This window comes from Gigantopelta aegis, chromosome 10, assembly GCF_016097555.1.
Source record: "Gigantopelta aegis isolate Gae_Host chromosome 10, Gae_host_genome, whole genome shotgun sequence".
Taxonomy (NCBI): domain Eukaryota; kingdom Metazoa; phylum Mollusca; class Gastropoda; order Neomphalida; family Peltospiridae; genus Gigantopelta; species Gigantopelta aegis.
The window spans coordinates 2,446,756-2,462,262 of record NC_054708.1 but is presented as its reverse complement, the minus strand read 5'-3'; the positions used below and the strand labels follow the sequence as shown (position 1 = coordinate 2,462,262).

Here is a 15,507-nt window from a genome sequence, read left to right as displayed (position 1 = left end):
CATTGTTAATACACTGTAGTTCTAAAGACCAGTAACACTGACATTGTTAATACACTGTAGTTATAAAGGCCAGTAACAATGACATTGTTAATACACTGTAGTTATAAAGGCCAGTAACACTGACATTGTTAATACACTGTAGTTATAAAGACCAGTAACAATGACATTGTTAATACACTGTAGTTCTAAAGACCAGTAACAATGACATTGTTAATACACTGTAGTAGTTGACATTGTTAATACACTGTAGTTATAGACCAGTAACAATGACATTGTTAATACACTGTAGTTATAAAGACCAGTAACAATGACATTGTTAATACACTGTAGTTATAAAGACCAGTAACAATGACATTGTTAATACACTGTAGTTATAAAGGCCAGTAACAATGACATTGTTAATACACTGTAGTTATAAAGGCCAGTAACACTGACATTGTTAATACACTGTAGTTATAAAGACCAGTAACAATGACATTGTTAATACACTGTAGTTATAAAGACCAGTAACACTGACATTGTTAATACACTGTAGTTATAAAGGCCAGTAACACTGTAGTTATAAAGGCCAGTAACAATGACATTGTTAATACACTGTAGTTATAAAGGCCAGTAACACTGTAGTTATAAAGGCCAGTAACACTGTAGTTATAAAGGCCAGTAACAATGACATTGTTAATACACTGTAGTTATAAAGACCAGTAACAATGACATTGTTAATACACTGTAGTTATAAAGCCAGTAACAATGACATTGTTAATACACTGTAGTTATAAAGGCCAGTAACAATGACATTGTTAATACACTGTAGTTATAAAGGCCAGTAACACTGACATTGTTAATACACTGTAGTTATAAAGACCAGTAACAATGACATTGTTAATACACTGTAGTTATAAAGGCCAGTAACACTGTAGTTATAAAGGCCAGTAACAATGACTTGTTAATACACTGTAGTTATAAAGGCCAGTAACAATGACATTGTTAATACACTGTAGTTATAAAGACCAGTAACAATGACATTGTTAATACACTGTAGTTATAAAGGCCAGTAACAATGACATTGTTAATACACTGTAGTTATAAAGGCCAGTAACAATGACATTGTTAATACACTGTAGTTATAAAGGCCAGTAACAATGACATTGTTAATACACTGTAGTTATAAAGGCCAGTAACAATGACATTGTTAATACACTGTAGTTATAAAGGCCAGTAACACTGTAGTTATAAAGGCCAGTAACAATGACATTGTTAATACACTGTAGTTATAAAGGCCAGTAACAATGACATTGTTAATACACTGTAGTTATAAAGGCCAGTAACAATGACATTGTTAATACACTGTAGTTATAAAGGCCAGTAACACTGTAGTTATAAAGGCCAGTAACACTGTAGTTATAAAGGCCAGTAACAATGACATTGTTAATACACTGTAGTTATAAAGGCCAGTAACAATGACATTGTTAATACACTGTAGTTATAAAGACCAGTAACAATGACATTGTTAATACACTGTAGTTATAAAGGCCAGTAACAATGACATTGTTAATACACTGTAGTTATAAAGGCCAGTAACACTGTAGTTATAAAGGCCAGTAACAATGACATTGTTAATACACTGTAGTTATAAAGGCCAGTAACAATGACATTGTTAATACACTGTAGTTATAAAGGCCAGTAACAATGACATTGTTAATACACTGTAGTTATAAAGGCCAGTAACACTGTAGTTATAAAGGCCAGTAACACTGTAGTTATAAAGGCCAGTAACAATGACATTGTTAATACACTGTAGTTATAAAGGCCAGTAACACTGTAGTTATAAAGGCCAGTAACACTGTAGTTATAAAGGCCAGTAACAATGACATTGTTAATACACTGTAGTTATAAAGACCAGTAACAATGACATTGTTAATACACTGTAGTTATAAAAGTAACCAGTAAAATTGACACTGTAGTTTAATACCAGTAACTGTAGTTATACACTGTAGTTATAAAGACCAGTAACAATGACATTGTTAATACACTGTAGTTATAAAGGCCAGTAACAATGACATTGTTAATACACTGTAGTTATAAAGGCCAGTAACAATGACATTGTTAATACACTGTAGTTATAAAGGCCAGTAACAATGACATTGTTAATACACTGTAGTTATAAAGGCCAGTAACAATGACATTGTTAATACACTGTAGTTATAAAGGCCAGTAACACTGTAGTTATAAAGGCCAGTAACAATGACATTGTTAATACACTGTAGTTATAAAGACCAGTAACAATGACATTGTTAATACACTGTAGTTATAAAGACCAGTAACAATGACATTGTTAATACACTGTAGTTATAAAGACCAGTAACAATGACATTGTTAATACACTGTAGTTATACAGTAACAATGACATTGTTTACTGTAGTTATAGAGATCAATGATATTGACATTGTTTACTGTAATTCTAGAGATACGTAATATAGACATTGTTAATAGGGTAGTTCTAGAGATCAGTATAGACATTTTTAACAGGGTAGTTTCAGATAGCAGTAATATTAACATTATTAGATGTAGTTCTAGAGATCAATGATATTGATATTGTTACGAAATTTGGCCCTGATAATGTAAAATAAGTATATTATAAATTATAATAACGTGTAACGTGCTCGTCTAAGTGGGTGACCTGTTTAACGAGTTCGTCTGTGACGTCCATGCTGCCCTTGCCCGGAAACGGCTCCAGGATGTCCTGTAAGTTACTCCAAGTCTGTGCCCACATGTTACCTGAATTAAAGGTAAGGAATATGTGTTTAATAACACCTCGGCAGTGTAAACGTTAGTTTGGCTAACGTAGTTATTGCTACATTTGAGAGAGAGAGAGAGAGAGAGAGAGAGAGAGGAAGAGAGAGAGAGAGAGAGAGAGAGAGAGAGAGAGAAGAGAGAGAGAGAGAGAGAGAGAGAGAGAGACAGAGAGAAGAGAGAGAGAGAGAGAGACATACGACAGACAGACAGACGACAGAGACAGACAAACCAGACGGACAGAGACAAGTAGAGAGATTGCAAAAGGGAGAGAGATAGAGAGAGAGAGATATAGAGATAGAGAGAGAGAGGAGAGAGAGAGAGAGAGAGAGAGAGAGAGAGAGCGTGGAAGAGAATACAGAAGAGAGAGAGAGCGTGGGGGGAGAGAGAGAGAGAGAGAGAGAGGAGAGAGAGAGAGAGAAGAGAGAGAGAGAAGAGGTGGGTGGGGTGGGGGTGGGGGAACCCGATTTCGCTACAACAGGGTTTACTCCTACCGGATAGCAGCAAGGATCGTGTATATTCACTTCCCGTCATCATAGTTGAGAGAGAGAGAGAGAGATGAGAGAGAGAGAGATGAGAGAGAGAGAGAGAGAGAGAGAGAGACAGAGAACCGACAGACAGACAGAGACAGACAACAGAGACGGACAGACAAAGTAAGAGAGATTGAAAAAGGAGAGAGAGAGAGAGAGAGAGAGAGAGAGAGAGTAGAGAGAGAGAGAGAGAGAGAGAGAGAGAGAGAGAGATACAGACAGACAGACAGACGGACAGACAGAGAGAGACAACCGAGACTGACAGACAGAAAGTAGAGATAGAGAGAGAGAGAGCGAGATATAGAGAGAGAGAGAGAGCGTGGAATAGAGTTACAGATAGAAGAGAGAGAGCGTGTGGTTGAGAGAGAGAGAGAGAGAGAGAGAGAGAGAGCAGAGAGAGATAAGCGTGTAAGAGAGAGACAGAGAGAAGAGATCGAGAGCGTGGTGGAGAGAGAGAGAGAGAGAGAGAGAGAGAGAGCGAGAGATGATAGAGATATAGAATGAGAGAGAGAGAGAGTGGGTGGGGGAACCCGATGTCGCTACACAGGTTACTCGTACCGGATAGCAGCGAGGGATCGTGTATATTCACTTCCTCATAAGCAAGACTGTACATACGACGACCATCCGTGTGGCACATGACTGGGACATAACTGGAATCGATCCTGCGACTCATGTAAGGCGAGCACCCTACCAGTTCTACCTAACCCCTATTCCTTATTAACAACAGACGTATATATTATCTAACTGGTTGCAGTAAGGGTACGACAGACTCTACTGTAGAATACTGTTGTCACTAAATGACTTCTCACCTAGGATGTGGGCGGGGATGTGACCGGTAGGCGGGAACTTGTCCGCGCCGTACACTTCCTTCAGCTTGCTCTTGGTGTACGCGTGCAGCTGTTGGTAGAACGGCTCCATCTGTAGAAACAGCTGCTCGACGTCATTGGCAAACGAGTTGCTCTCGTACAGGGACTTCCAGTACTCGCCCGTGTCTCGATATCCTGTGCCAGTTTACATTGCATTACATTAGAGGCTCGTATTGCTAATAATATGACGTTCTGTTTTATAAAATATCACACACAATACTACAATACTACAAACAAACAAACAAACAAACACACACACACACACACACACACACACACACACATATATATATATATATATATATATACACACACACACAGTACACAGACATAGTACTGTATATATCTGTACCACAATCGAACTAAAGTAAAACGTAAAACATTTGTAATATAACTTATTTGTAATGATAATTACTTAGTAATTGTACATATATATTTAACATTTTAAACAAATAAATACGTCATAGTTAATGAGTGAACAGTTTGAATGTTGTAAGCAATTGTAAATAAATAATATAAGTTGTATAGCAATTAGTGCATAACTATTTTGTATTTGACTATTTGTGGACGTTACGCTGGTTTTACAATCGCAAATTGAGTTTTACCGGCGACGCGGAGCGAGCACAGTAAAACGGATATCTGTTAAGTAAAACCAACATGAACGTCCGCAAACGGTCAAATACAACATAGATATCCCCTAAGTGACCCAATATACGTTAATAGAAGAAACAGATATTTAATACCTAATTTATCAAGTAGTGTTAGCAAAATGGATCGCCACAACAGTAGCAATACCCTGTGTCGGTCCCTGCTAGTGTTGACGGTCAATGAATGTACTCCATAAAAGTCCAAGCTAATATATAAAGAGTGTGATATATAGCCTCATCCCAGACTACAATTATCATTACTAATATAGTGTCAATAGGAATCCAGTAAACAGACAATCAGCTTTATTTGCGTGAAGAGTACTAGAAGCTATTGCATTTGTAAACTGTAAACTCAAATCTCGTGGGTGCTGACTTCTCGGTGAAGTTCTCGTAGTCTAAACATGGGCTTCCAAGACGGAACATGAAGGTCTAACGCAGGAATATAAACAATGTTGTGACATCCCTTTTCATTGTTGTTTTGACTACTTTAGTATTGGCGTTTATTACTGTCGGTAGTGTCTCATGTTATTACATACACAACAAGAAGTACGATTTATATTTTCATATATTGAAAGGTAGTAGTCTGGAGTCGTGAATGTTGTTTATTTTTGTTTGTTTGGTGGGCTGTTTGTTTGACTTTGTTTTTCATTGTTGATATTTAGGGGGGGTTACGTTTTTCATTCTTTTTTGTGTGTATTTTATTTTTATTTATTTTATCTTTAGTTAATTTAGTCTTGTTTGGTTTGGTTTTCATTTTTCTCGTTTTTGTGTTCTTTTTGCTTTCGTTTGAAGTGATGGATAATTTACAAAAGGGTTTTAACTCATGTTCTAGATATACGCACAGTTAGAGGGAATTAGCGTGTTTGATCTGCTATTGTCTACATGTCGGTGTAGAAAACGTGAATGACTTCTTTAAGTACTATTTCAAGATTCGTGGTCGCGCCATGTGGATAAAACGAGCTGTTTTTAACTACGCATGTCTATATAACCAGTAAAATATAAGACAGCCTCTTGCATATGTTACCCTCATTTTACAAGAACGTTTAACAATGGGTTGTAAACTAACTGCAATAAATTTTACTGCCAGAACGTAAGGTGACACTGTGTCTTACAGTCACTGGTGACAGCTTCAGATGAAATATTGGGCAAATGACTCCGCCATATTTGTTACTTGTATGCTATATATATATATATATACACACACACACACACACACACACACACACACACACACACACACACATGGAGACAAAACAGAGGAGGGCGATTTCATGGGGTTTTGGAATACAATTAGAGAAGAATCTCCACACAGCCACATATGTTATTTCGTATCATGAACATTTTCTACATACAGGATAAAACAGATGACATGGCAGTGGAAGAACACCTACCACTCATGTTGATGGCCTCGTTGCTAAGGGTAACAAACTCGGCGTAGTCGTCCTTCATCAGTTTCCCGGACACGTCACGCCAACCCCGCCAGACTTTGAGCAACTCGTCATAGTCACGTGACGTCGCCATCAGTCGGACCAGATCTGTAAGGAATATTGTGACGAGTTCAAGATATAAATAAATAAAAACATATACCAATATCAGGCGCGGATCCAGGAATTTTAAATAGGGGGGCCCGAGGGCATGCTCCCCCGCGAAATTTTGAAATTTAAGTGGCCTGAAACACGATTTCCTCGCATCTGAGTAACAAAATAGCTATATTAACGTATGTTTTTGATATTGTCATACTGTTTTTGTTATCTTCAAAATTTCATAAACTCTGGTCTCTTCTTTTTTTTTTAAAAGTTAAAGTGGTCATCTCTCCTTCCCATATTAGGCTGGTTTTCCGTTGACTGCGGCTGGCCGGGCCCCCCACTAAATCCGCGCCTGAATATACGTGCTTGTGCGCGCGCATGTGCGTGCATGTATATAAGTGTAAGTGATACATGTATACTACTATGCCTTTGTGGTGTTTTAATGTAATTATCTCAATCATATCATGTCCAATTTATAAATGTCTCAAGATTGCGGACACCAAAAGCTGTAGATGTACAGCACTGGATCTAGCAATACTAACTGATTGCACAAGTTTGTGGCATTGTTTTCAAGTTATTCCCAATAAACAGAGTATAAGAGGACAATCTAACATGAGATGACCCTAAATTGATTCTGTGACCGTGCAAGGGTCTAGCAATATTAACTCATTATACAAATTTATAGCATTGTTTTCAAGTTATTCCCAATAAACAGAGTATAAGAGGACATTCTAACATGAGATGGCCCTAAATTGATTCTGTGACCGTGCAAGGGTCTAGCAATATTAACTCATTATACAAGTTTATAGCATTGTTTTCAAGTTATTCCCAATAAACAGAGTATAAGAGGACATTCTAACATGAGATGGCCCTAAATTGATTCTGTGACCGTGCAAGGGTCTAGCAATATTAACTCATTATACAAGTTTATAGCATTGTTTTCAAGTTATTCCCAATAAACAGAGTATAAGAGGACATTCTAACATGAGATGGCCCTAATTTGATTCTGTGACCGTGCAAGGGTCTAGCAATATTAACTCATTATACAAGTTTATAGCATTGTTTTCAAGTTATTCCCAATAAACAGAGTATAAGAGGACATTCTAACATGAGATGGCCCTAAATTGATTCTGTGACCGTGCAAGGGTCTAGCAATATTAACTCATTATACAAGTTTATAGCATTGTTTTCAAGTTATTCCCAATAAACAGAGTATAAGAGGGCATTCTAACATGTGATGGCCCTAAACTGATTCTGTGACCGTGCAGGGACCTAGTTTCCATATACGCAGGTACACAGCTGCGTACCACCTGATATTACAAATATATTTTTTTATTATTAAAATATATGATGTATATGCGTGCATGTTCTATGTACTTGCGTTTTATTCAATCGCCGAAAAAGTCTGCGTACCACCTGAAAATCCCAAGCTAGGCCCTTGCCGTAATATTATTTTAAGAATCTAACAAAAACGTACACCCCACGAAAAAGATCGACATTCCCCAGGCTTTGTTATGTTTTGTTGAAAAAAAGAGAGTAAAGTGTGTTTTATTTAACGACGCCACTAGAGCACATTGATTTTTTTTATCTTATCATCGGCTATTGGACGTCAAGCATATGGTCATTCTGACACTGGGTTTTTTACAGGAAACTCGCTGTCGCCACATAGGCTACTCTTTTACGACAGGCAGCAAGGGATCTTTTATTTGCGCTTCCCACAGGCAGGATAGCACAAACCATGGAATTTGTTAAACCAGTTATGAATCACTGGTCGGTGCAAGTGGTTTACACCTACCCATTGAGCCTTGCGGAGCACTCACTCAGGGTTTGGAGTCGGTATCTGGATTAAAAATCCCATGCCTCGACTGGGATCCGAACCCAGTACCTACCAGCCTGTAGACCGATGGCCTAACCACGACGCCACCGAGGCCGGTTTATGTTGTTGAAAACAGCTACGATAATAACAAGTACTTGAGACGTATTCTACCGACAGGTAAGAAACGCTCATCTCTCTTAATCATTTCTCTCGCAGGGTTTTTTTTCTTTTTCTCAATGAACGTTTCATGCCTATTTGGTTCAAAACGGGTTTCAAAGGGTTATAACGTTTGGCTGTCGAGCAATATACCTTCTGCTCCAGCTTTTTAGTGTCTACATATCGCAACTTCTAAGATATCTTAAGGCATGCTCATTGTCGGCTAACTGTCAGTTTAACAGTACAGTCGTAACACATGGTGCTCTTATTGCAATCATTGTACTAAAACAAACGTATGGATCAACTGTATATCACATAACATTTTGCTTTTTGCATATTAATTTTCTTCAAACGGTTTATCGTGTTCACACAGTGTATAATTCGACTAGCCTAGGTTTTATACAGAGCAACGTCAGCATGGCAAACATAAACACATACATTGAGCAACAAAAGAAATGCACATATTAATTTAGTTTTCGGTAATTTGTTTTAATTTATTCAGTATTAGGTTTTGAGTGCATTAAAATTATTAATATCTTATAAACATTTTAGGCTAATTTTTGTGGTCTGCTTATGGAAATAATTGTATTATGAACACAAATACATATTAAAATACTGGGTTTGTTTCGCAGTTGAGGATATGATCACCTGGTTCAAGAGGAAGGCACTCCGAGTTCGTCAAACACACACTGCCTGTACTGTACACCGTCTTCATTCTAGCGATCACTTTCTGCAGCTGTGAACACATCAAAGTAATCTTCGTTAAATCACTCCGTGAAATTACCGTTTAGAGAAAACAAATTGAAAAACTGAGGGGGAAGTGGATGTTTTTATTTTGAATATGTTGTCCAACTCTAAATCAATTAATAGAAAAAAATAATAATCGTGAAACAAGTAAAAGCATTGTTATGATGAAACCTGAATTGAACTGGAAATCAAATTATCTTATACCCAAGTATGCCTCGTGATGTTTATGCTATTACAAATCAGACATCATTAGAAAGATATTTTTTGCACATGTGGACTAAAACAGTAAAGCGATATTGAAATTGGACAAGGCGTCGATTAGTACTCATGTATAGAATGGCTGGATGACACGTCGTCGTCTCTCATCATTGCTGCATCAATTCAATATGCTAATATTAGCAGGGTGTTTTGTTTTTTATTCAAGTCTGGCCTCAATTCAGTGAATCCAAATTTATAAAACAAAACATATATTAATATTAACAATTTTAATACAGTTTCATCAGTCACGCTTTGTTTGAAAATATGATTGATCGCAGAGAAAATACGTGACAGCTAGGGTGTAGTGATTCTGCATTATAATTCATGACAGAAAATACGTGACAGGTGGGGTGTAATGATTCTGCATTATAATTCATGACAGAGAAAATACGTGACAGGTGGGGTGGGGCTTCTACGTTATGATTCATCACATAGTAAATACGTGACGGGTGGGGTGTAATGCTTCTACGTTATGATTCATCACATAATAAATACGTGATGGGTGGGGTGTAATGCTTCTACGCTATGATTCATCACATAATAAATACGTGACAGCTGTGGTGTATTACTTCTATGTTATGATTCATCACATAATAAATACGTGGCGGGTGGGGTGTAATGCTTCTACGTTATTATTCATCACAAAGTAGATACGTGACGGGTGGGGTGTAATGCTTCTACGTTATGATTTATCACATAGTAAATACGTGGCGGGTGGGGTGTAATGCTTCTACGTTATGATTCATCACATAATAAATACGTGACAGTTGAGAGGTAATGCTTCTACGTTATGATTCATCACAAAGTAGATACGTGACAGCTGTGGTGTAATGCTTCTACGTTATGATTCATCACATAATAAATACGTGACAGTTGAGAGGTAATGCTTCTACGTTATGATTCATCACAAAGTAGATACGTGACAGCTGTGGTGTAATGCTTCTACGTTATAATTCATCACACAATAAATACGTGACAGTTGAGGTGTAATGCTTCTACGTTACGATTCATCACATAGTAGATACGTGACAGCTGAGGTGTAATGCTTCTACGTTATGATTCATCACAGAGTAGATACGTGGCGGGTGGGGTGTAATGCTTCTACGCTATGATTCATCACATAGTAGATACGTGGCGGATGGGGTGTAATGCTTCTACGTTATGATTCATCACAAAGTAGATACGTGACAGCTGTGGTGTAATGCTTCTACGTTATGATTCATCACATACTAAATACGTGACGGGTGGGGTGTAATGCTTCTACGTTATGATTCATCACAGAGTAGATACGTGGCGGATGGGGTGTAATGCTTCTACGTTATGATTCATCACATACTAAATACGTGACGGGTGGGGTGTAATGCTTCTACGTTATGATTCATCACAGAGTAGATACGTGGCGGGTGGGGTGTAATGCTTCTACGTTATGATTCATCACAAAGTAAATACGTGGCGGGTGGGGTGTAATGCTTCTACGTTATGATTCATCACAAAGTAGATACGTGACAGCTGTGGTGTAATGCTTCTACGTTATGATTCATCACATAATAAATACGTGACAGTTGAGAGGTAATGCTTCTACGTTATGATTCATCACATAGTAGATACGTGACAGCTGTGGTGTAATGCTTCTACGTTATGATTCATCACAGAGTAAATACGTGGCGGGTGGGGTGTAATGCTTTTACGTTATGATTCATCACATAGTATATACGTGACGGGTGGGGTGTAATGCTTCTGCGTTATGATTCATCACATAGTAAATACGTGACGGGTGGGGTGTAATGCTTCTACGTTATGATTCATCACAGAGTAGATACGTGGCGGATGGGGTGTAATGCTTCTACGTTATGATTCATCACATAGTAAATACGTGGCGGGTGGGGTGTAATGCTTCTACGTTATGATTTTTCACATAATAAATACGTGACAGTTGAGGTACAATGCTTCTACGTTATGATTCATCATATAGTCGATACGTGACAGCTGTGGTGTAATGCTTCTACGTTATGATTCATCACATAGTAGATACGTGACGTGGTATTGCTTCTACGTTGTGATTAATTCATGCTAAATTTAGTAGGAAGAAATTAATGTTTGTTTGACTTGACACCTTAGCACTTCTATTTACTATGTAAAAAATGTTTTATTTCGAAAGCTGATCAAAAGGAAACCCGCTAGTTTCCATAAACAGGACTGTACATATCATGGTTTATAGATATGTCCATTGAGGGAGATTGATCCTGCGATCCATGGCACCTCAGACGTTAATTGAATAGATGACAGTATAATGATAAAACTGTTTACTGGAACCCACCTTCTGCTGTTTCTCGGCATCCTCCATGGCCGCGGTTCCTATGTTGGTGATTTTTGAAAACTGTCGTCTCGTGGTGACGTTTTGGAAATCCTGCCACGCATACTGTGAAGCATTCTTGGCCCAGTGGAGAACAAAGTTAGAATATTTCAACTGCTCTTCAATCTATAAGTTAAAAAAGTATTTATATTATGTTCGTCAACGAATATGTTACATTGCATTTCGTTTTATACCAATTCTCATTGCCTCCTCAAGAAATAATTTGTTTTCATATTAAATGCATTTTATGCACGTAAAATGTGTGCAATTGTGTGTGTGTGTGTGTGTGTGTGTGTGTGCGTTTATGTGTGTGTTTGTTTGTGTGCGTGCGCGCACGTACGTACGTACGTACGTACGTATATATGTATGTTTGTATAAATGATTGACATCCAATAGCCAATAATTAATAAATCATGTGTTCTAGTGGTGTCGTTAAACAAAACAAACTGATTGTATGTATGCATACATGCATGTGTATATGTGTGTACGTATGCATCAATATAAGTATCAAAGTGTGTACAGAGATACGCTACCTGCATCAGTGTTGTAGTGTTTAATCCATAAGGCTGGTAGGTACTGCGTTCACAGCCCGGTATCGGCTTCCACCCAGAGCGAGTTTTAACGACTCGATGGGTAGGTGTAAGACCACTATATTGACTTTTCTGTCACTAACCACTAACAACTAAACACTAACCCACTGTCCTGGACAGACATCCCAAATAGCTGAGATGTGTGCCCATCACCGCATGCTTGAACCTTAAATATACATAAGCACTAAAATAAGTTGAAATGAAATGAAAGAGATGAGCCTCGTGCAGCTATTTCCTATGATTCATGTGCGAACGTTAACCACTTTACTCGTGTCATCCATCACGACCGCCAGTTTTGTGTTCCACTGTTTATTACTGGTGTCACTCTATGACAACCACACCGCTGTCACCCAAATGAGAACAAACAACTCGTTTGTCATAAGCAAGATTTAGTCTGATGTCGTCATGTGATAATTATACGAAATCTGAATTCTTTACTTTTTAATGATGGTGCAAGCTGCATTGGCGTCGGGAGCTAGGGGGTGGATGACAGATGATTATGCATTGTCCTCGCCCCCCCCCCCCCACACACACACAAACACATGCACGCTAGATGGCAGGTGAATTAATAATTATATAACTGTTCTCTGCTCAGTTTCTGCCATCTTGTTGCGCCTGTGAGTTTGTTGGGATATTTATCGAGGTGGGAAGCTGCCGGGTTTTCTTTTATCGCTAGTTACGACAAAGGGCGTGAACATACACACAGTGTACTAGACCTGACATCTATGTAGAGTGTTTTGTTACTACACACATTTACAATAATATATCACTTTAATATAATCGCATTAGTGCATTTCTTTTTAGATGGAAAACATAACTGCCACCACCCCTCTAAGCCAATGAAGGTTTTCCAATAATGAAGAAATGTAGCAATTGAGAGTGTTTCACTTAAAATAAATAATACGTATCAAGCTAATAAAACCCAGCAATGCGTGTATGTTTTTACCTAGATGAAAAATATTGAGCTGTTTTTGTTGTAGTGTTTGTTTGGTGGGCTCTTTTTTTTTTCGGGTGGGATGTGGGTGACAGAAATACATACAAACAAAGCTTATATGAAAAACAATAACATTATGACCACGCCAAAAGTGTTTTAGAAAGATCTATTACGTCCGAAATGGGGAAATGTTGATAACCACATATAATACATTACCTGTTTGATAAATCGCACCACGTTACCTGCACAGTGGACATGTCTACATGGATTAAATTCCCGTATATGGTTTAAATAAAACTAGTGCCATATCGGGTACTCTCTTTTTTTCTTTCTCTCTCTCTCTCTGTCTGTCTCTCTCTCTCTCTCTCTCTCTCTCTCTCTCTCTCTCTCTCTCTCTCTCTCTCTCTCTCTCTCTCAAACTGACAACTCATAGCGTTCTATAAAACAATACTTGAACTGTTCTAAAACGACCACTTGTGTAACTAACAATACCATGAGATCTTGGGTCTCCTTCGTGATGTTCGTGTTGTACCTCCACGCCGCCTCCGAGTTCTTCTGGCGAGCCAGGGCGCCCGCGACGTCATACTCCTGAAGAAACACCTCACCCTGTGCCTCGTCTGTGATCGGCTGGCTGGGGTTGGCGCTTACCAACACTAGAAGGAAAATATGGCGGGCTACTGTACACACCGCGGAATGGCACAGCTTCATGTTTCAACCGCTCTACACACTCTAGCCAGTGTGATGAGAAATGCCACCAACATCCATGCACAATATGGATCATATACTAGTATAAGAATGTGAGTCTTAGTCAGCAGGTGATAAATTTTAACTAAGAGAAGCTTTTAATTTACGACCTATTGTTTTGGCTTCGCTGGTAGCTGGAATCATGTAGAGTGTGCAAGAGAGTCCTTAAGATTGTCAAGTGTATTTTTATGAAATTTTATTGCTGTTCTATTTAGTTGTGTTAGGTTGAGATGGGTCCATGATGGTAAGTTTGAAGACTAGTTTTCCTTATTACGGCTGGGAGAGAAGTACTGTGTCAACACTTGAGACACACACACATTGACAAGCAGGGCGCAGGCCGTATAGATGAGAGATGGTACTTTAAATAACATTATTAGAATGAATTGTAAATTATGTTATTATTGGCAGCTGAGTCATACTGGTGAGTTAGTGATGGTGCAGGTATATGCAAGTGGTCTTCAGGAAGCTTCAATAGCGTGGGAGACGAGGCTGCAGGTGTGTGTGTGTAGGGGGGGGGGGGGTCAACTGCCCCCTAATGCTGTAGCAACTCCTCAAATTGGGGCAAACATGATAGCTCTATTTTACGGAAGCGTATTAGTGCCACCAAACGCAATAAAATAATTCTATTTGCCTACATATAATCTTGGAAAAATCAACTTTAATCTTGGATAAATCAACTTTAATCTTGGTAAAAAACCCACTTTAATCTTGGTAAAATCAACTTTAATCTTGGAAAGATCAACATATAATCTTAGAAAAATCGGTGAAGATGAGCTGGCCTGAAACATTTTCACCATGCCTTTCTATCATTCCACGTACAATATTATATCTGTGTACAAATGCATAGTGATTCGTGTATAATCCTGTATAGTTGTTTGGCAGTAATGATAAAGTGGACAAATGTTGGGCAAAACTCAGTCTACTCCCAACAAAAGTGGGAGCCTGTACGCATATGCCGGGGACAAAATAACTTAAAAACCCAATACAACTTTCTAGTTCTAGGTCGAGAAATGGGCGAATAAGTTAAAAGCTCAATTCAACGTTCTATTACAAGTTCTACATGAGGGGGGATTCTATTTTTCCAACTTTAAAGTTGATTTCTCCAAGATTAAACTTGATTTTTCTAAGTTTAAAGTTGATTTTTCGAGGATTAAACTTAAATTTGAAAAATAGAATTATTGTATTGTGTGTGATGGCACTAATACACTTCCGCGTATTAGTGCCATCACATACAATAAAATAATTCTATTTTTCAACATTTAAACTTGGAAAAATCAAGTTTAATCTTGGAAAAATCAACTTTAATGTTAGAAAAATCAAGTTTAATCTTGGAAAAATCAACTTTAAACTTGAAAAATCAACTTTAATCTTGGAAAAATCGAGTTTAATCTTGGAAAGATCAACATATAATCTTGAAAAGATGAACTTTAATCTTGGAAACATCAAGTTTAATCTTGGAAAAATCAACTTTAATTTTGGAAAAATCAACCTATAATATATTTAATAACAATAGAAAGAAATATCACACTATTGTAACAGGGACACATACC

At 37.9% G+C, this 15,507-nt stretch overlaps 1 protein-coding gene across 2 annotated transcripts; it reads right to left on the bottom strand.

Moving 5' to 3' along the window:
- Nucleotides 1-2,358: 2,358 nt before the first annotated feature.
- Nucleotides 2,359-14,010, bottom strand: LOC121384767 (angiotensin-converting enzyme-like). 2 transcript variants are annotated; one of them, XM_041515314.1, is made up of 6 exons: nucleotides 12,223-12,278; nucleotides 11,654-11,815; nucleotides 8,980-9,067; nucleotides 6,225-6,368; nucleotides 4,130-4,321; nucleotides 2,359-2,775 (listed from the first exon to the last, which is right to left on the bottom strand). In XM_041515314.1, exons 1-6 carry the CDS (start codon nucleotides 12,226-12,228, stop codon nucleotides 2,633-2,635), a joined length of 735 nt encoding a protein of 244 aa, XP_041371248.1. In that variant the 5' UTR covers nucleotides 12,229-12,278; the 3' UTR covers nucleotides 2,359-2,632. The 2 variants fall into 2 exon arrangements, with proteins under 2 accessions (XP_041371248.1, XP_041371247.1); XM_041515313.1 differs by lacking the exon at nucleotides 12,223-12,278 and adding an exon at nucleotides 13,706-14,010 and having other exon boundaries at nucleotides 2,361-2,775.
- Nucleotides 14,011-15,507: the final 1,497 nt, after the last annotated feature.

Bases quoted from the DNA above. Each gene is read 5' to 3' on its own strand.
- LOC121384767 (XM_041515313.1), bottom strand. From the start codon at position 13,921: ATGAAGCTGTGCCATTCCGCGGTGTGTACAGTAGCCCGCCATATTTTC. The intron at 11,816-13,705 runs GTATTGTTAGTT...TTTAACTTATAG, and splicing joins AGGAGACCCAAGATCTCATG to ATTGAAGAGCAGTTGAAATA. The intron at 4,322-6,224 runs GTAGGTGTTCTT...AAACTGGCACAG, and splicing joins CGAGGCCATCAACATGAGTG to GATATCGAGACACGGGCGAG.